This window comes from Cystoisospora suis, assembly GCF_002600585.1.
Source record: "Cystoisospora suis strain Wien I chromosome Unknown contig_2835, whole genome shotgun sequence".
Taxonomy (NCBI): Eukaryota; Apicomplexa; class Conoidasida; order Eucoccidiorida; family Sarcocystidae; genus Cystoisospora; species Cystoisospora suis.
In genome coordinates, this window is record NW_027155631.1 from 1 (window position 1) to 24,023 (window position 24,023).

At 51.4% G+C, this 24,023-nt stretch overlaps 1 protein-coding gene across 1 annotated transcript; it reads left to right on the top strand.

Moving 5' to 3' along the window:
- Nucleotides 1–674: 674 nt before the first annotated feature.
- CSUI_005828 (rna recognition motif-containing protein) lies at nt 675–21,389 on the top strand. The gene is made up of 17 exons (XM_068065996.1): nt 675–2,919; nt 3,162–3,508; nt 3,826–3,998; nt 4,652–4,884; nt 5,334–5,919; nt 6,397–6,713; nt 7,240–7,344; nt 7,650–8,004; nt 8,895–11,015; nt 11,548–11,699; nt 12,351–12,413; nt 12,949–13,137; nt 13,372–13,453; nt 13,733–14,207; nt 14,442–16,284; nt 16,406–18,214; nt 18,408–21,389. The coding sequence occupies exons 1-8, from the start codon at nt 1,726–1,728 to the stop codon at nt 7,698–7,700; spliced, it is 3,006 nt and encodes a 1,001-aa protein (XP_067922028.1). The 5' UTR covers nt 675–1,725; the 3' UTR covers nt 7,701–8,004; nt 8,895–11,015; nt 11,548–11,699; nt 12,351–12,413; nt 12,949–13,137; nt 13,372–13,453; nt 13,733–14,207; nt 14,442–16,284; nt 16,406–18,214; nt 18,408–21,389.
- The last annotated feature ends 2,634 nt before the right edge of the window (nt 21,390–24,023 follow it).

Below are 24,023 nucleotides of genomic sequence, written 5' to 3' on the forward strand. Positions count from 1 at the left end.
AGACAAGAGAAAAAAGAAAGATAGGTAGATAGATAGATTGAGAGAAACGCGAGAAGATGGAAGTAGAAGATGAAATAAAAAGAGAAGAGAGAGAGGAGGTACTCTTTAAGTTGAATGGTAGGTAGAAGGAAAGTGTCAGAAGGACTTGAGGTGTGTATATCTACATCTAGAAGAGCAGGGAGGCGGGGAAGTTGACCTGTGTACTCTTATGAGGAATCTCTCGAAAAAGACCAGAGAAAGAACTCTCGTAAAAGTACAGAAGGGTGAAGATGAGAGAGAAGAAGCCAGTCAGTGAGAACGGGGAAGAATGCCTTGGGACTTCTTTAGGTACGGCGGGAGAGAAACGAAGAAGGATTCTCAATCAAGGATCGCGGGTCTCTCGGTTTATTCATGTAAAGAGAAACCAAGCAGCCCCTTATCACCTAGGGTGGCACAACAACTCAATCAGCAAATCGCATCTTCACAAAGACAAAGAAACGGCAGTGTTCTTAAGCAGGACGGAGTAGAAGCTTGAAATCTTGCGGCCCATCCTAGACACCACAGACTGACGTCAACAAACTCGGATGGAGAGAAGAAGGACGGTGTCGAACCACTTATAAATGCCTAGAAATCTTTAGGTATTGAGCAAGGCCATTCATTGTGAGGTATGAGAGAAAAACTCCTTCTGGTCTTTCCTTTCCTTCCCGCCATCTGGAACGAGCGAGGACACACTTTTCATGGTATGAGCTCTAGATCCGATCGGCTTCTGTGCTAGAAACAGGGAGATCAGCACCGAAGAAAAAGAATCTCTTCATTATCCTTCCCCGTTCCCATGGAGGAATAGAAGAGAGGAAGAATAAGAAGAAAGTCGATTGAAGTGCTTGTGTGGAAACACAAAACAGAGCTTCGATGCTCTGTGCTTATACTGCATGCGAAACACGCTCGCTCGACCATCATCGATCGATACATACGTACACCCCACAGAGAGGGGAGAAGCGCCAACACATCGGAAAAAACAATCGAAACTCCCCTGAAACAACGAGTTCCTGACTTTCTATTATACAGGAGAGAGATGCTGGAAAGAAAGAAGACGAGATAGAAGAGAAAGAGAGAAAAGATTCTCAATTGTTCTGTGGAAAGCAGAAGCAAAGAAGAAAAGACATTTAACTTGCATGCATGCAAGGATCGGGAGACCAACGACACACTTGGACAATCGACTGAGAAAAAGAAGAAAAACATGATCATGAGAAAGGAGAATCTCCACTTTTCCTCGATATGTCAAACGTTAACATCTTTCTTACTCCGGAGCAATTCTTCTATTGTACACAGGGCATAACCATAAGAGAATCTCAGGCAGGCAGGGCGGGTAGTTCGCGTCGTTCTTCTTGCCGTTCTACTTCCTGCTTGTTCTTCTTTTGTTTCTCTTTCTTCTCCAGTTTCTTCTCCTATTTTTCCGTCTCTATAGCTCTACCCCGTCTCCACATCTTTTTTCTGTGGAGTTCTTGTCTCTTCTCATTCCCGTTCTGTCTCCTCATTCTCTCCCTGACTACTCTTTTTCGACTTTCCGGTCTTTCTTTTTCCCTCCTCTCTTTCTAACTTTCTCTTCCTCTACTGTTTTCCCTTTCTTCAAAAGGTCTCTCTCCGGTTCATGGGACCCTTCTTTGCCAGTCTTTCCCAAGGAGTCGCATCCTGCTTATCATCCTTGTTCTCTCCCCTTGTTCTCCCCGTCCGTCTTCTGCGTGAAGTATGGCTCCTCGATCCTTCTCTCAGTCGGGAAACAAAGACTACTCTTCTAGTCCAAAACACGTAGGAAGGAAGAATGTAGAGGCGCTCAACCCTTCTAAATTTAAAGATTCAAGAGAGCATGGTACTGGGACCAAAGGAGACTTAACGAAGAACAAGTCATTATCATCATCTCCTCGTTTTCCTCCTCATTTGAATGGCTCAGGTGTACACACACCTCATCCATCTCGTAGTCAGGATATCAAGAGCATGAAGATAAACTTTGGAAATGATGGGCATCATCGTAACGAAGATTCTCCCCGTCCTCGTCAGTACCCATCCTCTCATATGTCAAATCCCGATGCTTCCCTAGCCACCTATTCAAATCACATACATCATCAGAAAGGCAAAAAGAGAAAGCGCTTCACTAGAGATGGAGAGGAAGACGAAGGAGAAGATGCAAGAGATAGAGGATGTTTCAAGCAAAGAAAGGAGAATAAAGCAAGGAAGCATGGTCACCATGAAGATGACGAACCATCTACCCATGAGTCGAACAAAACACTTAAGACCGATGCGTCTCATAGAATATTTTCCCACACATCTAGCTCCTCTCATCACAAAGGCAAGAAGATGGATGCGAAAAAGAATAAGGTGGAGGCGAGGGATTCAGACCGCATTTCTCTCAAGAGGAAAGAAGAGAGGGACACCAAAGACAGACAAGAAGAAAAAGCAGCAGCAGTCCGCTCCTCCTCATCTTCGCCTTGTAGCGATAGCTCGACGGGAAAGGATGATGGAGGTCATAAACAGAACAGAAAGAAACACTTCCAGAAACCTCGGGGAGATCCTCTTTCTGTCATGAATTCTTCTTCTTCTTCGTCCTTTTCTACTTCTCCTCTCCGTAGTCCTTCAGTAAGTTCTCCTAGTGGCAAAGGGTCTCTTTCCTCATCATCTCATCCCTCTCAAAAATCTCCGTTCTATCGTGCGCCCAAGACCGAGGAAGATCGAATGGAAGAGAGAAAAAGAAGTGTCTTTGTAACCCAGTTACCTGTGGATGCAGAGACGGAAGAAATTCAGCGCCTCTTTTCTCGTTTCGGAGATATCGCGACAATCAAAGTTGTAGGAGGGGGCGGAGGAGGAGAACAAGGACAAGGACCGTCTTCTTCTTCTCTCGCTGGGAGAAGTCAAAGAAGATCTGCCTTTGTCATCTTCAAAGAAGAGGTAAACCTACACATTCCACTCTTCTGATCACTTTTTTTCTCTCTTTCAAACAACCTCAGTCACTCGGGGGGCATAGATAGATAGATAGGTAGCTAGATTGAAGATAGATAGATAGACTAAAGATAGATAAGGATAGCGAAGCGGATCTGCCGACGTGGGAAGGCGAATTCGTTTTGCTTGGCATGGTTTTCTGAAGTATTCTCTTTGTTGTTTCTCTTGGTCTTTTCAATGCTTTTCTGCAGGGCTCCGCGAGTCGAGCTTTGGTGGCAGCTGGACGTCATGAGGACGACGTTGAAGGGAGTGTGAGAAAGAAGCAGCCGCTGAAGAAAAACGTGTCTCTCAAGAATGAAGGAGTAAAGAATCTATCTCACGGGGGGACAGGCCTCTCGGTTTTTGCAGCTCAAGCGCTTGGAGTAGACCCGTCGCCTCAGGAAGAAAATGAAGATGATGAAGACGAGGAAGACCAAGAGAAGTTCTCTCCAGGGTGGCAGAGAAGTGATCTCCAGTTGAGAGGTCAACCACTGATTGTGCGCGAAGTCCTAGCTAGAGAGGAAGCTCAGGAGCTTGCTAAGAAAGCAGCGGGCATTATGTAAGGAGAGGTCGTTTCACCATCCTTGAATCTCGATGACAGCTTGAGATTGCTTGTTTCTCTCCGAACCAAATCACTCTTTTCATAGAGTAAATTATGTAGTGGTTGGCGCCCCCCCTACGTCCTTTGATATGACGTTTCTAATGTGAAGAACAATCGTCTCGGCGTCACTCTTGTTTGAAGTGTAGCTATGTGACCAAGCATGCTGATTTACACAAGTCCTTGTTTTACATCAACATGCTGACGTACATACACTGGACGCGGCTTTCAGCTGTTGTCTCTTTTCTGTTCTCTCTTCTACACCCTTTCATGGATAGGAAGAAGGATCGTTCCACTCGTCGGAATTTGCATTTGGCATATGAGGGCATGATGTCTCCACACAGTGAAGCCTTCACGCTTCTCCCTCCTCCTGAGCAACGCCGTCGCTTGCAGGCTTGGAGAGAGAAGAAGGAGAAATTGAAGAATCCTAACTACTCTGTCAATGCAACGCGTAAGCTAACGGATGGCGTGGTCTTGTCTCCTTAGTGTAGCGACGACTGGATCTTCTCTGTAGAGCAATCTATCTATGCTATGTTTTCTCCCCCCACACATGAGCACCTGGTCAACGAGAAATGCGTAACACCTTTGTTCCTGTCGTGTAGCGATTTGGGGGTTCCAGGGCCGTTTCCCTCGAGATCTTCTCTTGAAGCTTTTCCATATATCGCTCAAGCTCGGAGGTAGCTTTGGCAGCTAGACCCACATGTAAAGTGCTCTAAGTCACAAGTCACCAGGTAACACCCTAGACTTGCAGTGCTCGTGTATAGACCAGGCATTATCACGTACATCACTTGACTTTCCAAGGTAGACAACAAACCTCATTGCTGTCCGTCTATTTGATTTCTTTGAACTCTCCTTCCAGCTATGCTTCTCCTGTCAAGAATTATTTCCCCCGGCCTCGTTTTTCACTCCATTTCTTTGTCTCTTCATTGTATCTACCTAGGAAACAGCTTGATGGGTCCTTTCTTCTGTCACACCCCATCTGACCTCCTGCTTCCTCTCTGGCACCTAGGAGAAACCGTGTCTTCTTCGCTGAACTACGTCTTCGTTTGAAATGCTCCAGTTTATTCTACCGCTCCTTCGCCTGTGTCTTCGTCCCTCTCTTAGGTTTGTCTGTGAGAAACCTTCCTACCGCTGTTGTCGCCAATGATCTCCGACAGAAGATGTCGCACTTTCTTCTCCGATCTGAAGCCTTTGCCGAACTGCAAAATCGAAGACTGACTAGTGAAAGAAAGAGGAATGGATCTCTCACGCCCGACAGTCAGACTGTGCCTCCGAAAACATTTCATGATCTCCCCTCGAAACGTCAGAGGCGGCTGGCCGAACAGGCGATTCTCAAGGTAGGAAGTAGACAGAAAGGTAGAAAAGAACGGACCTTGTGACTCATCAGCCTCTGTTCGGCATGAGGTGGTGAGCCCTCGATTCTTTTTCAAATCGATGCCAGATAGGTACCCAGCGTAGATGGCGAAGAATTCAGATTCTCATTCCGTCGCATGTCCGTATGATGATGAGGAGCTCTCAAGTGGTATTCTCGTGTTTACAGAGCTTCTGGAAAAGCGTTTCAAGGCTACCTCCCTGATTTGCTCCCTGTTTATGCATCTGTACTACAAAACGTTTCAGGGAAGCAACAATCCTGGTAGCTCTACAAGATTCACAGATAGACTGCGAAAATCCAAGGTGCCAGTACTGTTTGTTTGTATGTATGGATGCCTATGAAAGAGAGGTTGTCCAGTCTTTCTTTTGCCCTGACAACGGCATTCTGGCTATTCAATGGCAATCGCGTTTGCAGGTTCGCATTGTGAGAGATAAAGAACGACTGGCAGCTTCTACCCTTGATCAGTCTCAGGCAGGACCAAAGAGATCTTTGGGGTTTGCTTTCGTCGACTGCGCAGATGAAGAGATAGCAAAGCTCCTCCTCGTCTTCCTCGGTGGTTGCAGTAGTACAGACTTTCTTCCTCAGCATTTGTTCAAAACAGGAGATGAAGAAGCGACAGAGAGCCAGCAAACCTCAGGAGAGAACAGGGACAAGAGTTCTAGAGAAGAGAGGGCGCCCAGGAAAAAAGAAAAGCCTTCAATGCAGACACCTGCTTGGAGAAAACTCATGGTTGAATATGCCGTGGAAGATGCGAGAAAAGTTAAGATTAAGGTATGTCAAGTGAAGGGGAGGGAGTTAGGATTCTTTCTTTGGAAAAGGGTTTCGTATATAGGCGTTGAGCGAAACCCTTTCGATTATTTTCCAAGGGGTGTTCTTTCTTTGAAGCGGATCAACTCGTGCTGCATGTCCCCCCTTTCTCAGGAGGAACGTAGGCGGGCCTATGTACAAATGCTTGAAGCCCATCGACAGCAAGTCGCCAAAGAAGAGGGCATAGAAGAAGGTGAAGGACCGGCGCTTTCCTCATCACGACGCACAAAGAAACTGAAAACGTACAGTAGAGGCAAGTCAGATGTCCAAAAGAAAGAGAAATACTAGGGGGGGAACCACTAGGAAAGTCGCTTTTCCACCTCTTAGGAAGAATGAGCGATAGCGGCATCTAACTCTGTTTCTGCTCAAGCAGTCTCCCTTCGTCCTGATATGACTGGAATCACCTCACAGGTGTACGTACATACATCAAGCAGCAGTAGCGGTACTCTTCAAGTAGCCCTAAAGGTCAAGCCGTCGCCCTTCCGATCTATTCTCGTAGATGTCTATACCTCGTAGTGTTTGGTTTGTAGCCATGTTGGGAGCTCCTCAGAGGACTTACCGTGTATGAATGATTTTTTCTTTTAGTACGAAGGACTGGACGGCTTTCCAGACCTTCCCGACTATTGTTCTCCCCAGTTCTTTCACCCGACCTGCCCTTTCTATGCCGCAGGCAGACGTCAGAGAGAGCGCCGCCGCCAGAAGCGCCTAGAAGCTCTTGGACTGTCCGGGCAACAAGACGGTGGAAGTATAACAGAAGGTGAAAGCCAGGAGAAACCGAATATGGCAAGCTCAGGTGGACTAAGTTCTCACGAAGGTAAACATCATAAGGAAATGCGTTCGGGCCGGGGTAGTGAAGTAGCAGCCGTGGCCTCTCGAAAGGACAAAAAGAAAGCGGAGAGAAAGAAGGGAAGGCATCAAGACGCGGACGACGAAGAAGGAGATGACCAAGAAGTCTTAGTTTTCGATGAAGCTGGAGAAGAAAAAGGGGTAGGTTTTTAAAAGAACAAAGGAGAGGCAGGAGGGTAGATGAGCATTTCCCTAGAACCAGGTATCGCACCTCTCACACATCCAGCATGAATTGTCACGTCTTAGGGGTTTTCTCTTTTTTTTCTCACCAGTCTTCATGTCCTAACAAACGGTTGTTTCATCTTACCCTTCTCTCCAGGCTAGCTGCATCCGCACAGGCGTAGAAAGGATCCAAAAAGAGGGAGAGAGACACACGTTGTTTTCCTGGTGCTTATGAAACAGGACTCGCTTGAGTATGTATACACGAATGCGTCCCTGTTCATAGCTATCTTGTCCGGGAACGGGCAGAAGAGGCTTCCTTTCTCACTTCGGAGTATGAGGTTGAAGTTGGACTTTCATAGGATGTCTAGGTGTAGACCTATACTTGCTCTTCCCTGACTCGCAAGCAATGAGGCCGTCAAACGGGTTTTAGCTTGCCCTCCCTAAGAAGAGAGACTTCGTTCTATGCCTCTTAGACTTCTGCCGGTGTGTGTACGTAAACCTGTAGAGCGACGGTCGCAAGCAGTTCTCTAAGAAAGCCATGTCGGGCTCGTTTGGTTCGCGTCGCGAAAGGAAGCAACGCAGATCGGAGGAGGACAAGGGAGATCTGGAGGTGAGCAATACTTTTGAAAATCAACCTGTTTTTACACAGGAATTCTTGTCGTTCTCCAAACCGATGCCACCCTCACGTCCGGCTCTCTTCGTTATCGAATCCCTTCAGTTTCAGTAGCGTTTGTGTGCTTCTCAATGCATCAGTTTGTACGTCTATATCCATTTGTCCTTGGTACGCACCTGCTGTTTAGACCTCTTTACTTGTTTATCTGTTCTGTGTGACTGCCTGGAGTCGATTTCGTATCAGTATGCTGCCTGGAACACAGCAGTATATCTCTTGTTGTGTGATGGTTCTACTCTGTACAGGAGGAAGGGCTAAGAAAACGAGTTCGGTCTCTTCTCGCTGGTCAAGCGTAATGAAATCTGGGCCAGTGCGGTCGTTAAGACGGAAGCTTTCTGCTCTTTTCATGCGGTTATGTTTCCATTCACGTACCGCCCCTCTTCAGCCAAAAACACGGCTCTTCATGAGAGGTGTGTTTGGCACGAAGGCCTGCTTGAATCTGATCGTGGTGAAAAGATTCTTTTTCGGGCCCAAGAAAACCGTATCTGATAAGGAGACGTCTCTCTACTACAGCTCCGCTGACTGTGAGATTTCCAGACGGCGAAACAAAACAAGCTTCTCAGTCGGAATCGGGCAAAGTCAGCGTTCTTCTGTAATCTGGTAAACATTCATCATCAGCCTCTGAGACAGTTCTGCTTGAGATAAGGTGTCCTGCTATGTGGAAGGCCTTTCCATTGTTTCGAACGAGAACAGTGGTTTCCTTGTTATGTGCTGGCCCGGAGGATCACGTAGTGTGGTAGGAGCCAATATAGATAGGCGCGCCAGGTATACAGTTTGCATGCAGGAAATGGGTCTGCTCCGACCCCGCGTCGGCCTGTGGTTTTCGCCCATCCAGCTTACGCAAGGAGCGTACGGCTGAAACAGCACTTCTGCCTCTGCTGACAGTCGAGTTGTCGGACGTCTCACCTTCTGTAATGCCCACGAAAACACGTCAAATGCCCCCAGTTCCTTTGCAACATCGTTCGCACCCATCGAAGCACGCGTGGCTGCGGCGGGCTACGGCGATCTCAGGAAGGTATTCAACCGCCGTCTGGTTCACTTCCACAGGCTTGGGCGACTTCGGGCGGTCCAGTGGGTGTACTTAGAGGGCACAGTCCCGAAACTTCTCGTCGGGGTGCCTGCCGATAGACGGGCCAGGGGAACCCACGAATGGCGCCCTAGCAGAGGTCCAGACGCAGGGTTCCCGTCCGACCGGCCGCCGACTACAGCGCAGCACACAACGCACCACGCCCGGCCCCACTCACACCGGAGCCGCCGCCAGCTCGCAAGCACCGCTTCGCACCACTACAGGAGACACGGCGGCTCCACGCGCGAGTGCATTACAATAACCAGAGATGCCGAAATCGTCCTTACCAATCAGCTACAAAAGCAGCAGTCCCATCGAGGAAAGAGCCTCGGGAGCCTGCCTACGCGGTTACTTAAAGTTGATTTTCTGTGTCACTGCCTTGTCCGAACTTCTCTCTAAACATCTTGCTCCCTTGCCTGCCCAGTCTCCGGCAGATGGAGAACACAAACCAGTGGACACTGTCGTGGGGGATCACAGAAACCAACGAATCAAACCACTCCGAACAAAGATACGGCACCGCAGCCGCTCGACTTGGTGACCTGTTGCCAGGGTCATGCAGATCGGGCGCCACTGGCCTGCATGCAATCGTGGGCTCGATACGCCGCTAAAAATCTTGCGGTGCTAAACCAGCTTGAGAACGAGTATCTCACGACCTTCTTCTCGCCTCCTGGGCCTGTGCAGGACTGGCTGGTACCGGAGAAGCTAGCGAAAAAGATTTCATGGGATGACAGATGTTCAGTCGGGGCTCGTAGCGAGCTCATCGAAACCGAGAGACAGGAGTGACCCCAGGTACTATCGGTTTCGTCTCTACTCCGCCGCAAAGGACGTGTTGGATCTCTCGAGTGATGGCCGAAGAAAGTAGAAGTGTTCCGGACTATCTGTGTGAGGGTGCCTTGTCTCGGATGTTCTCCCATGTACAGGGAGCAGTCAGTTTCACCGGTTGCTGGCCTGTTCTCCGGTTACCTTTTTCCTTTTTTTCTCTCTCTTGGCGGAAGTTCCAACGTCTGCAAGTCCTGAAATGCCAGCAGAATTCATTGCCAGGTTTGCTAATACATAATGGTGTTTTTACTAGGCCACGGGGTTGCCAAGGCGGCGGCCTCGTCTCCACTCTCTCGCTGTATTTCGCGTCCTGTCCTTTCTGCCGCCGTTCTTCCTTCCACCCGAGACCCTGGTTGGACTGTCAAGAGCAATCGCTCCTCCCCGCTACAATTACGTGCCCTGCTAAGACGCTCCGGCCCACTGCGGTGCCCGCCTGCGGACTCGCTTTCGGCGTTGACAGGTTCATCGGAATCTACGGTGGCGCTACCGCCACCACTACCACAGCTTTGCTTTCAGTCGCCACACAATAGATCAGTTTCTGCATTTCATGTGTGTAAACCCGAGTGTGGGAGAAAGCATGCCTGTCCTGCAAGGGAAGGGTCTTTCTGCCATAGATATATTCCCCACAACGTGTCTGGTGCGAGTCGTTCCACTGCAGCTTTCCGGGGTGTGCGTGTGGCTACACCCGCCGTCGTTTTTGCGTCCAGCCAAGGAGAACGCTACTCTTGGTTAGTTCATTTCCGATCATTGTATTCGTCTAATTCGGCTGGAGTTCCGTTGTTTAACCGTGAAAGTGCTTCGCAGTGTGAGTTCCCACCGTCAAACGTCAATGGCCTTTTATCAGCGTCAATAGACCTCCCTCATGGGTCTCATTATCCCGTGCGGGCCCTTACATCTACAAGTGGCGGAAGTCCTCTTTCGCTTTCGTCAGTTGGAGATACTACATCGTCCTCATTGTTTTCGTCTCTCTTATGCTACCTCTTGTTCTTGACAGCTACCACGACAAAGTTCTTCACTTTTGTAGGGGATCGCCGTCACCCCGTTTCATGTGAAGAGGATAAAAGTAAACCAGATGATCCAGTCAAAGTTTCTCCTTCCTCTGCGTCACATCTTGTTTCGCGCCGTCTCTTTGGGTCGTGGTTTCCCCTTATAGTCCCTCCTTCTGAGTCAAAGGATCAAGCTTCCTCGTCCGGTCCATCAACTCCCCCAGCGGATCAAGGGGTTGTGGCATTAAAAAGCGTCGATCCTTTGCCAGAAGCTAGTAGTAGTAGCAGTATCAGTAGTGCACCAGATGTATCTACGCTGCCTAGTCGTCGAGTTGTAGGAAGCACCGAAGGTCGAGGAGGGTTGATGCGCTGGGGTGGCGGAGGGGTTGGCCGATGGTCAGAAGCTGCGAACGCTCTGATTGAGGATAGATCGTTTGCTGTATTTCTGTCACTCCAAGGTGACCACGCCCCTTCGCAGTCATGTCTTCAAGACGAAAGAGAATGTATGGGATTCGGGGGAGAGGGCGAAAAGCTTGCAAGTACGGATTTAGAGCGTGCAGCTGCTCTTGTTTTCCGAGATGAAATCTCAGGTGTTCTCGGTCGTGAAATCGAGGCTCCGAGGTTCCCAGCAGCCCGACGGAAGCTCATGAAGGAAAGGCATGCCAAGACGGACTTGAAGGTGAAGAAGCAAAAAGTCCTGCTCGCGGCTGTGATTGATGGACATGGGGGACCGCAAGTTGGTAAGAGATACCCACCCTGCGTTCAAGCGTTGGTACAAGACGTTTCGTCAGACGCGGAAGTTTGACAGGCACACACGTGGCTAAAGATTTTAATTCTGATCTCGACTTCCGGTTTGTCTCAGAGAGGTGGAGATTATAGAAATCGAGATGCCGTACTTCTCTCAAAAGGAAAAACACTTCCCAACAGCACTGTCGACCTGAGATGGCGTGAAACCACGCGTTCTTAGAAGGCGCAGTACATTCGAATGTTTGAGAGCTCCTCAGGCAGTTAGTAACGAGAACGTCTTTCCTTTTTGACGGGCGTCCTTCTAGTAGCTCTATCAGATCTGTACAAGTAATATAGGATCAGATCTCATACAGGTCCAAACCCCTCCCCCCCCCCTGCAGAATCCGGCACAGCCGCCTAGTTTGGTTCACATAGTGGTTCTTGTGGGTCTCGTGTACTGTGGTGGTACCCCCTCCTTTCTCTCTCGCGATTGATCGCTTTCCTGTTCTGTTTGATGTTGTCTTTTCTTCTGTTGGCATTTCATAGCTGAATACGTTATGCAGAATTTGCCCTGGTATGTCGAGCATGAGTTAAGAAAGGCCCGCAGAGAACTGGGAATAAGCGACGAGACTTCATCTACTGACTGGATGACTGAGGAAGTCTTGGGAGTAGTTCTGACGCGCGCGTTTCGAGCCCTGGTGAGAGATCTGTCTTCCAAAGACAAAAAGAAACAAGGACCTTGAAACTCTACAGATGAACTGTATTTGACAAGGCAAATATGCAAAGGAGCTGGTTCTCCTCTGTGAGGATTATTTCGCACTAGAAACGTCGCTTACAATGTCAGCTTCCGTGAAACGCAGGCTAGAGATCCGCCCTCGGGCTCACGTCATTTCTTTGGTAACAATAATACTCATGTTTGTACCACGTGTCTCTTCTTCGCTTTTCTGCATCTACGAGCGTCTCGGTACATTCGCCGGCTATACCGGTGTGTTCCCCCGGCTGCGTTTGCATGTATCTTTGGTTGCATTGGCTTACCTTCGCGTGCTTCGCACACCAATTTTCACTGAGGCGATAACCGGATCTGAGTGTCATACTTGTATTCGCCTACGATAGGTTTTGTCAGACGAGCGAGGAACATCTGTAACCCCGCTTCTAAGAATCCTGTCTCCCATTTGGATCATAATCTTGGTATGTTTGGGTACGGAAGATCACCCTTGCTGGCGGCTCAGAATAATCGTTATCTAGAGGTCTCTTCTTACTCCGAGGCTCCACGAAGAAAGGTATGCAGAACGGCCTTGAACAGGGACTGGTAACTCTCTTTTCGCGGCTGTTGGTTTTCTGGTGTACAGGACGAGGAAATCTATCATTCGGTCTCGAGTGCGTACCGCCTTGGACTGCATAGGAGCATTCGGGTGAGGCACAAGCACCTCTACGCCAGCGGCGCCCATAAGTACTCTTTATAGTCCAAACTTGGCTATCTTTGACTGATAGGGAGGGCTGAAGACAGAGAGAACCTCCATAGGCGAACCGTCAGCAAGAGGTCCTGAGGAGGTCCGGGATGACGCGATCGAATGCCATGACTCAGTCTGTGAGTGGCACTGCGTGGATCGAAGCCTCAGACAAAATGTTGTTCAAACTTCAGTGGTCGGATGTGACGGAGTGGGATGTCGTGAGTGGATTCGAAAGCGATATTGCGACGGTCGTTCCTTAGTGATATGTGGACGGTCAGGTCATCTGTAAGTGATACTCTGACGGTCGGTTCCTCGGAAGACATGGCAGTATTTCTTTGGATTCAAGACGCAAAAGAGGATTGGGCGGGCAAGGTGACACTTGCAGCATTCAAGTTCCCATATGCCATTGTTTATCTTCACTCGTGGTTTGTTTGCTTTCCGACGGACTGCATGTCGACGAATTAGGAGATTTCCTCTTCATTCTTGCTGTGAACAGGTGGGTGCATGTTGCACGGCAGTACTGGTGACGGACACGCTGTTGGTCGTAGCAAATAGTGGAGACTGCAAGGCCATTCTCTCCAGGCGTCACGGGGCGGAGGTGCAACCTTTGAATGCTCAGCTAAATGCGAACTGTCCAGTAGAACGTCAGCGTCTCCGGGAAGAACACCCGAATGAAGACAACGTGGTAAGCCCCAAGAAGTATTCTGTTGCTTGTTGTCGCGCATCCGTCGAGTGGGTGAGGGCGAGGAGCGTGAGGCAGGGGGCACTGTGCGGTCGACGTCCACGACAAGAGGAAGAGTTCTCAGTTCTGCTTCCGAGCAGGCAGCACTCCAAATTGGATCTGTCTGCTTTTACACCAGCGAAACTCGTGTTTGTTTTTGTGCTGAATGTGCACGTGTTTCGGGTTGCCTGTTCGTAGGTCGTTTGTAAGCATAGCTGGGAAGAGCAGCGGAAACCGTCATCTGTTGTTGATATTCCCCTCTACTACGCTGGATTGCTTGGTAAGATGACACCGTGTCCAGTTCTCAACTTTCCTCTAGGTACATATCCTACGCTGCTACCTGTGACACTGGGGGTACAGTGGAAGTGCTACGGAAATTCGGTTGCGTTCTCTCACGTCGTAGCGACGCGCTGTGCGTCAGGTTGATCTCCTTGGTGCATTTGAGTGAGCTGGTGTCTCCGCAGAAGCATTAGGATTGGATGTGATGGGAAAATGAGTACTGGGTATGGCTTTCATAATTTGTTTCCCTGTGTCCCATCTCTGTTCATTTGATATTCAGGCACTTCAACCGCATATTCGGGGTGTTACGTGAAGGGTCGGTTGCAGCCGACAAGAGCCTTCGGTGACTTTCTACTGAAGAAGTCAGAATATTCGCACGAGTTGCAGAGGGGTCGCCGCTCGAATGGGTCTTCGTCTCATCCTCTTTCGTATCCATACTTGACAGTCGATCCAGTAGTTCAGCATTTCGAGCTGAGGGGCGACGAGGACTTTGTTGTATTGGCCAGTGACGGGGTATGGGACTTTCTTAATGATCGGGAGGCGGCTCATGTGGTCAGCGCTAGTCTTCAACGAAGCAGACAACGGGCTGCCAGCGCCATTACAGGTGCGACGTCACTACCCACCAGCGCCCCAGCCAACACGGCATCTGATGATGATGCCGTCGGCTCTGTAATCCCAGCTGGCTCGTCAAGCTCCAACAAGCGGGGATCCCCTGCTGTATTTGCGGCTGAGGCAGCGCGGCTGGCGGCCACTGAGTAAGTGGGGAGAAGGCCGAGGTAGTAGGCAGACTGAGTAACCATCGTCACTCCGCCGTTGAGTTTTCTGCACTAAGATTCGTTGTCACGGCAGGTGAGAATTCGTTGGACAGGCATGAAGATTTGCACGGATTTGGCACGAGCTCGTGCACTTTCCTCGGCGCTGTCGGCATGCCGTGTCGTTGAGGAGGTTGCATTAGATTCTCGCGCCTCCTGGTTTGTGTTTATCAACAGATTGGTGAAGGCGGTGCTGCAGAAGGCGGCAGAAGAACGCGCTATGTCCGTTGAAGAGATGAAAGCGCAAGAACCGAAGCAACGCCGAAGATGTTACGACGACACAACTGCAGTCGTGCTTTTGATCGGCCAGGAGTGGAAAACACGGCCAATAAAGGACAGGCGTTGAGCACGAGCTTTGCAGGAAGATCCATTCAGATTTCCAGGGGAAAACGTTAGTCTGCTAGGGTGTACGGGGTTAGGCAGTCACGGGCCTATGACGACCGCCCGACTGATGTGGGACTCTCGGTATCTAGCTCTCGCTGACAAGCCAGACCAAAAAGGTGGCAGTTGCGTTTTCAGCCTGGACTGGTCGAAGTGTCGCTCGAGNNGGGGGGGGGGTATTTCCTTGAAATTGACTTCACTGAATACGCTCACTGAAGTATGTATGTCTTTTCTGACTTCCTTGCTTCGTGCGTAATCTGCGGAGTAATGTTTGTTCGGGTCAGACGAAGTCACGGCTCTGCTATGAGCTCTGCTGCTGCGGATAAGACATAAGCTACTATTTCAACAGGTCTGGAACCGGGAGCGTGTACGAGGGTTGACCCGCTGAGATCGAGGACGCGCACCACACGATAGGGCGACATCCACCTTAGCCACACCACGAAAGTGCTACAACGGCAGCGCCCCCTATCTGCATTTCCGACGTCATATTTGCCCCAAAAAGAAGGCATGCAACCACGTGGCCTGCTATTGACGTAGAGGGAACAAGCGCCGTTCCAACGCAAAACCACACAACGGGTTTCTCTTCTAAATGGTGGATTTAATCTCTACACCTCTTAAAACAGTACACCTGTACAAAACGTATCTCTGTACAAGTCGGAGCCGACGGCGTAGCGGCATTTGCTCAGAATGGTTGAGAAGACATCTTTCAAGCTTGCCACTACGCAACAACACCTGTAGGCGGGCACTCACCGGCTGACAGCTATGAAGGGAAAAGACGTTTTATAATGACCCTCTATAACTGTAACGACCTCCTGACCCCGACAGTTTGCATCGATCTGCACCAGGGCAACAGAAGCCGGAAGGTGTTTTGCCGGTTGAGTTGGCAGTCCAGCCGTGTCAGTGGAACAGCGTGCGTCTTCGCGATCCTCACGAGACCGGTGGTGCACTTCTGAAGGTCTAGCTGCGCGCCTCTCTCGGCAGAGTGAGCCAGACCTGCGACGCCGAGCGCACTCGCGGCCTGAGACTAGCTGTGTGATCACTCCGGATATTTTTTACCCTTCTAGTGTTACGAACACAGTTGAGAACGCAGACAAGGCAGCGTCCTAAAGTTTCTCGAGCATGCGCGTGCTCTGCGCAGGTCCCACTTTACTTTCCTGTAGCGCGCACTCGTGGGTACTGCAGCGAAGCACACGACTTGGTTTGGATTTTTTGGCTTTCCCCGCCGTTTGAGCTAGAGGACGTCCGCGTGCGCACGTTACCGGATGTCAGCGGTACTCCCGTCAGCGGCCGGGCTGGGGCGTCGCTGGAAACTCCCGTGCTGACGTGCGCTCACCAGAGCCGTCGGCTTGTCACAGTTTTTCGTTTACAGGTTCCCGGGACGCCCGTGGTGATGCTTTTTACCTAGTTCAAGTAGCGTTAGGGTGCCGCGTAGAGTTACGACATCCTCTTCTCAGGAGCGCCTTTTTCCGTATTGCCACAATGCTGCGGCCCGCGCTACTCGGGCTCCATTCTTGCAGTTTGGTGTTGGGGTCTGCTTTTTATACTGGTCTGTTTAGCCAGGATGCGCATCGCTGGTGGGGAAGCGGTCTTATGTTTCCTGTAGATGCCAGTGCGCTGGAGGGTCGCCAAGCGGGCATAGGTAAGCCTTACTCCACTGTTGGTGCGTCAGGTGTCTTCCGTTGTATTTTGTTTAGGTGCTTGTTCTGTCTTTTGTTTTGACAGATCGGAAAATTGCTACTGCTGTGGTCTGTTTTTTTCAGGTTGCACTTCATTTCATTCGTAGGACACCCCGCAGCGGCCCCAAGTCCCGGTATGCTTAGCGAGGACAACGCAGTCAGGTGGCAGATGAACGCATCGGGGTGCACAGCAAGCCTGGTAACCTGTGTTGCGTCCCCGAGGTGACGGGCCGTGACGATGTAACGGAGAATCGGGGGTTGACGTCACATGATACGCCCGTGCTGTCACTGGCACTTGAAGTCGATACTGGATTATATCGGCTACTTCATCCGGAGATAACCGGTGCTGTCCGCGGTGATTCTGACCGCGAAGGAAAGGTTACTCTTCTCGCTGGTGCGGGACTTGAGTGTCGGCATTTCCGGGTTTTCCTCGGGTGGCGATATCGTCAAAAAGCCCGTACGCGGCAGTTCATCGTGTTCACACGAAGAGTCTCTTTTCACTTGGCAAGGTCAGGTTGGCATAACCGTTGCCTGTACCTCCTCCACTTTCACGGCAGGCGCGCTCCCTTGTGGGCTGCTGCCGCCCCTTCCTCGCGTCTCCACCCATGACTCCAGCGAATGCGGTGAGTTGGATGCAATACCCGTCCGAGAGTGGACAGGTTCTTCATTTGTTCTTTTCAGTAAGATTCGCAGCGGAAATGACTCAGCAGCGCCCCTGCTTAGTTCAGGGAAGGGACGAAGAAAAGGCCTCGGATGCTGCTAGTGGCTCCGGGATGTTCAACAGCGCCCCTGACCTGGCGACGTCTATGTTGCCGGCAGGGTGACCTCTTGACAGGCCTGTCAGTAGCCTCGGCTCGCAGGATTCGTCCTTCGCTGAGCAGGTGAAAACGGCTTTGTCTCATTCAGCAGCGCCCCTGTTCTCCAGGCGTTGTGCCCGAGACAGGGAAGAGGATAGAAGATGTCTGGCTGTTGATGATGCAGTGTCACTCGCAGTCCTACAAGCACGCACTTCACTTCACGACCACGCGACACAACGGATGACCTTCGCCATCAAAACCTCGCGAGCCTCCTCGCGTCTACCGGCCGCTGCACTACTACTCCTTGTTTCACGCGCTCTGAGCGACATGAGCTCAAAGGACCGGGCGGACAACATTCAGGGTCAGATATGCGAATCGAGGAATCCATTGGGGAGCCAGTGAGGTGTACCGATCGCAAGCAATCAAGTCACCAGTAAATCAGCATAAAGGCCGCTGGGAGCGAAGGCTAGTAGAAGTGATCGTCGTAGGGTTGGGAGGTTCTCAGTTCGTTTTCCCTAGCTGCACACATCACGGTCTATCTGCGTACAGGGCAGTCGTCAAGCCAGTGGTGGGTATACCAGCACGTTGGGGGACAGAGAGTGCGGCCTCGTCAAGGTTTGTATCTTACTCAGCCAGATGCGCAGCGCCGGCGGGCAGTAGGATTGATTCTTTCTCGGTTCTTCCCCATATCAATGGCGGGGTATATGCTGTCGTTTCAGTTCAAGGGCAGTAGTATCGGGCGGAAGTACAGCTCCAGTGTGGGTCGAAGGGATGGGAGAGCAGAGGCAGGAGATATGAAGGGCAACACGTCCACAGTCGATGGCACGTTTAGGAGCAGCATGCACCAGTGAACCAGTAGCTCAGCCTCTGTGTCTCACGGCCGGCGATTAGGACCGTGTCCAGAGCTCAAGAATAGTTGACAGGGTGACGACACGCGACACGAGAGGACAGCGAAGCAAAGGGGATAGCATGAAAGGGGGTAGTCGTCCATTTAGCACCAAGGTCTTCTAGGCCGGTTGTTCCAGTTCAACATCAGAGGGCTACTGACGGAAACTGTTCTCATCGGGCCCTCGAGAGGCGCGCGGCAAGCTTGAAGGTAAGGATCCCATCAGGCTTGGTTCATGTCTACTGTGTACGTATGCGTTTTTGAATGCTGCTCTTGGGTGGATGAGTGAATGCGCGGAGTATGCATGGGTTCCTTTCTCTTTGATTTTGACGCGGTGACCTCTGTTTCTCGTCGTCTTGCTTTTCGGATTTGTTTTCTGTTGTCTTCGTTTTTGTGCGTGCAGGTCGCAACGCCTTGAGCTCGTGTAGGACAGCTAGTAGAGCATAGGATTTCTTATTGGTGCCGGGTCTCCTACTGGCAGCTCACGTGCATGACTTGCCTAGAGCGCACTTTCTCGGAGCAGTTTCCAGTCTCATTTGACCGACCGCAGACGTGTACGTGACGGTCTAGTTGACTTTCTTCTACAAAGGCCGGATAGCGAAAAGGCATTCCCCAGCTACGACACGATGGCTTGAAGTGGTCAAGTACTCTAACTCACAGCGCTGTGGCGGACGGTCGTGTATCACGAGCTCTCAAAGGGAGAAGCCGTTCAAGCAAGTACCGGGGTGGATCCCCTCCTCACGACGCGACGGTGGTCACGGCCGCCCGCATAACCTCCGCCGGCTCTGCGGGGGGTTGGAATGCCAAGAAGAGAGAACCAGAAAATCCTTCTTTGGCTCCGCAGTGACTTCGCCGTCACCCAACCATGGCACAAGCCCCAGGCGCATGCCATCCCCGCCGCCGCCTTTTCCGCTCTGGTCGCGTTCACTCTGACCTTTCTCATCTCATCACTGGCGTGAACGGGAAGAGGATCATCGTCAGCTGTTGAACCGTACCTTCCCCCGGTGACTTGGCAAGTTTCATTTCGGAGGGTCTCTACAGTTTCAACCAGGTGAATGGGTAACGCAGTACGTTACTGGTTAGCAAACTACCTACCTATTCATTTGCCGGACAGATATTCATTCGGGCCTCGTCTATATCCGGTCGTATTCAGAGGCGATTGTTTACCTCTTGCTCCACCACGCCCACCCACCCTTCTCCCTCCTTCCTCTCCGATCTGCCTTCCTCAGAATCAGGATACACGTATACGAAGTGGAAGGTGCTGTCGGGGTGGTTTACAACCTCCGGAGACTGATTCAGCTGCATTGGCGGATACCTGCTACGTGTGATGGAGTATCTCTATGCTGCCACTGCTTCCTCACCTGTTTCTTACCTTCTGCCCTTCTACAGCAATTCATGTCTTCCCGGTTCATTCAGGCTGGTGAAGTCCGGGAGGACTGGGGAGGAGCTCTTCTCCAATCGGCTTCAACGGCAGGTTCTGGCCCGATGTCGCCAGTGGACGCATCAGCTTCGCTCTTTAAAGCTCTGGTGCCGTTGCACTTGGGACGGACGAGGGGGGGGTGCAAGTTCCTCGCTAACTGCTTGTGCTAGCGGCTTCGAGCGAGGTGCTCAAGCAAGCTGCACCAAGCCCTATGTTTCGGTTTTGTTTTCTTCATCTTCTCTCGAGATGAAGGGAGCGAATCCGAAACAGGAAAGGTAAACCCGTCGCGCTGTCGGCAACGCCTTTGGGGAGCTGGTAGGAGGGTTCTCTTGTGTCTACATCAGCCGGATGTCCCTCGCCCTAGAGGCTGACTGGTGCCGACTGATGCCGACTCAAGGAACACGACTCTCTTGCTTCTCTGGAGCTGTTGTTCCCTGTGGTTGACAGGCGCTGCCCGCCTTGCACAGTGATGATGTTGCTGTGACGTGCTTGTGGCGGTTGTGTTTCCGTGTTCGCCTCTCTCTCCCTCACTGAAGCTGCAGCATCACAGAGACCTTGGCCCTGGTGTGCCGCCGATTCGAGTTGTACTCTTTTTCTAAGGCATCACTCCATATCTCTACTACTTCCGTCATATCTTTCCTTTCCGAGTTCATCGCGGAGCATTCCGTCTCTATAGAGCATCGTTTTGACACGACGTCTCCCTAGGCTGCTCTATCATGCATCGAAATTGCTCTCTGTTTGTTTTGGAGCAGGATGGTGATGGTGTTCCTCTCATTCTGTTCCATAGAGCAACGCACTCATTTACACAGATGGCCGTCCGTGCCGGGTTTGACGACTCTTGTCCATGCTTTCCATCTTGTCGGCTCACCTCTTCCGCAAGTATCCGAAGAGAAGACGAAGACGGGCGAGCTAGGCTTGTCTTCTGGCAGTTTCTTTCGTCCGCCCTTCACCATTGACGATGACCGCAGAGAGCGCAGCACCACCTGGCGTTTGCGGGGTGCACAGTTCCTAGTCTCTTCACCGAAAAACCACGCACTGCGTGAAACCGCCAGATTCACTCCGAGAACCAACGAGTTGGCGTCCTTCTGGTGAGACCGTTCTCCCATTACTGGAGGATTTCTGGATTCATGCGTGTTTGTGTTCTCTGGTTCATTCATCGTGATCGTGCCACGTGATGGCGGGCAGTGGACACGCGATGGGGGTTAGCGAGGAGGGCAGACCCTCACTGGATGGGGCGGTGGATGGAGCCCCTCTGTCAGAACCATTTCAGGTCTGTCATTTGTTACTCCGTGTTGTTTCTGTCCAAAGCCAGAAGTATCGCGCATTGCTACACTACTTGTCACGCTGAGGGCGGAGCGAGTCAGTGCCGTTCGAACATGAACGCGGTCTCCGAAGTTGCGGTGCACCCTCCTGCACACTCAAGCTGAGACTCAAGGTACCAGTTTCTTTTATTCTGAGCAAACAACCGAAGGAGTCTTGCTGACGAGATCCTGAAACAGGAATTCCGGAGATTAAGCTGTGCAGCTGCACGAGTGCGACACCGGAGAGCCCCTGGTTTTCCGTTGTGGAAGTCCCGTGATCTCCAGGTGCTGTATTAGCTACAACTTCTGTGGTTTTGAATTATGCTCCCAAGACTAGTCTGGAGATGAGTCGAGTGATGTACGCTGCTCAGGGTTTATCCGTCGGGTGATCTCGGTCATCGTCTCGAACTGTTTCATCTGAAGAGGCATTGTGTGAACTACATGTGAAGAGAGGTACCAGCTTTCTTGCACAGTTGAAGAGGCTCATCAATTCTTGTTAATGCTGGACATTGGCAGGCTTCGTTGTCTCCAGACACTTGTTTTTTGAACTGTCCCTATTTTGCCAAACGAGATCCTCATGTCAGTCACAAGGGAAGTGGCTCCAGTATTTCACACGAGAACACTCCAGTTCCGGAAAGCAGTCTCACGCAGCAGGATATCAGTGTATTGCTTTGTATGTGTGTGCTTCGACGGACACGCGAGCTCTCAGCCATGGTCAAAGTGGCGAAGAGAAGCTATTCAGCTGGTGTCCGGTGGGGGTGGTTTACCCTTACTTGAGGCAATGGTGTAGTGCTACGCGTCCAGTCCTTAAACCAGTGGAGAAGATGACACAACTGAGTGCAGATATACTACTGAGGTGTCACTAGTTATCTAGCGAAGAGGGACGAAGCACTGACTTCAGTGCATTTGATCAATGCGCGGGGCCAGTGCCGCTTACGGCAACACGAGCGCTATAGCCTGGTCGCGGTGTTCTAGCTCTCCTGTCCTGACGTCGGAAGATACAGTTGGCAGCGCTGGGGATCAATATGTTCGTCCTTCCTTCACTTGCACACGAGTGTGGTTGGAGAGCTCAGGCGCACTAAGAGAAAGAATGAGTACCTAGCGCAGGCTGGCGGGCGCCAGGAGAGTTCCTGTCTGAAGATCGGTAGAGCTAACCTCACCTATGACTTTGTGCAGAAAAGCACACTGGCAACTAGTACGTGGGTTAGCGATGGGAAAGAAATCCGACTTTTTTACAAGCCACAGCAGGCACACTGGAACAGCTGAGGCGGGGGTCTCTCCCCCTCTCGTGCGAGTGGAGTTTCAAATTTCTGTAGATCTGGGTGGATCTGCTTCCTCTACCTGTTTCCTATCTGCTGCCTCCAATGTATCCTCCCGCTCCAGGACAATTTCGGAAAGAGTGGGCTCTTCCTCAACACGTCCTCGCGAGGGGCGTAAAAGCAGTGTGCTGGTCCGACCGCGAGATCGAGCACTGTGCGTTGATGAGTTTAGCGAGCGGAACCGAGCAGCAACGCCCCCCTGTTTTTTCATGCCTGGACACGGTGAACAGCCTTCGAGCACGATGGCATCTCTGAAGCAGCTTGACTAGCCACCGGGCTGGAGCGTTCCTGATGGGACCCCTAGCTGATGCCCGAACCGCGAAAGTGCCGGTCCAGGGGTTATGTCGTAGTCCTCTCGGTCTATTTTCTTTTTTCAGAATTCCGATGCGACTGTGCTCGTGCTTTTCACGCAGTCTCAGTAGGCTCGGGCCCACTTACAGTTACCCGGTGTTGTTCGCCGTACCGCGGGAGTTCATGTGCCAGGTTGCCTAAGCACAGCTGCTCGGAAATCTCTACTCTGATTTGACGCAATTCTACAAGCACAAGACACCATGCAAATACAGCAGGGGCCCGAGACCTATCTGGATCACGTGAAGGGCACGATGACAACAGCCACGTATGGAAAACGGGGGCGTGTGTAGGGCCAAGCTGCGAAAGAGAGCCCTTGCAGAAAGGGATGCAGGGTTGTGGCGACACAGAAAAATGCGCTGCTACAAGCACTCCACACCACGCAACTCCACAGGGGGACCGAGTTCTAGTTGCAAGCAACAAGAACCGTGCAGCCCCCCCTCGCAGTCCTCCTCCAAGTGCAACACACATACGCTGTGGAGACGAACACCAGAGAGTCCTGCCTGCCAACAGGAAAACACGGGAAAACGAATGTCTGACCTGAAATGGTTCTGACAGAGGGGCTCCATCCGCCGCCCCATCCGGTGAGGGCCTGCCCTCCTCGCTAACCCCCGTGGCGTGTCCACTGCCCCCCATCACACGACAGATCACGGTGAAGACACAACAGAGCAAAGACACTCTGAGGCTGCAGCCCCGGCGACACGGAGAGAAACAAACACGAAATCAGAGCAGACAGTGGCACATGGTCACAACAATAGCGGAGTCACAACATAGGGCGGGCAGTGCCTGTCAACCACAGGAAACAACAGCCCCAGAAAGAGAATAGTCAGGTTCCTTTGGTCGGCGCCAGTCAGCCCCTGATAGGAGGCTATTCGACTCATGCCGAGACAGAAGAGCCTTCGTAGCCACTCCTTCCAGGAGCCGTTGGAGACAACGCGACGGGCTTCCTTTTCTCGCATCGACTTCGGTTCCTTCGCCCTCCAGAGAGATGACGGAGAGAACCAAATCGAGGCAAAGGGCCTGAGGTAGCCTGCTTGAGCCCTGTGCCCGAAGCAAGCAACAGCAAGCAGTTAGCGAGGGTGTCGAGCCCCCCCCCCCGAAGTCCGCCCCAAGTGGGACGCACCAAGCCTTGGAGGAAGAAAGCTGATACGTCCACTGGCGACATGGGTCAGAACCTCGGCTGCCGTGGAAGCCGCCTGAAGACCGAAATCTACTTGCTCCGACGACTTGACTCTTCGCGCGGCAACTACAGGGCGCCTCATCCATGTTGAACACCTCAAGCCGTCACGCTGTCCGTGAAGAGGGTCTGGTTCTTCTCCATCCGGCGATTGCAAAAGAAAGTCGCTAGGCCGTATCGCGCGTGCTCTCTGTCGGTCAAGTTTGTCCGTAAGCTGCTGCGAGGAAGCGTGTCCTAGGCACGCCTTGACGAACTGCCAGGGGCTCTAGGGACACACGACGTGAGTCCAGGCGGGGCCCGGGCCTTATGTTGACCACGTGAAAGACATGATGACAACAGCCACGTATGGAAAACGGGGGCATGTGTAAGGCCAAGCTGCGAAAAAGAGCCCTTGCAAAAAGGGACGCATGGCCGTGGCAAAGCAGAAAAAGGCAATTCTACAAGCACAAGACAC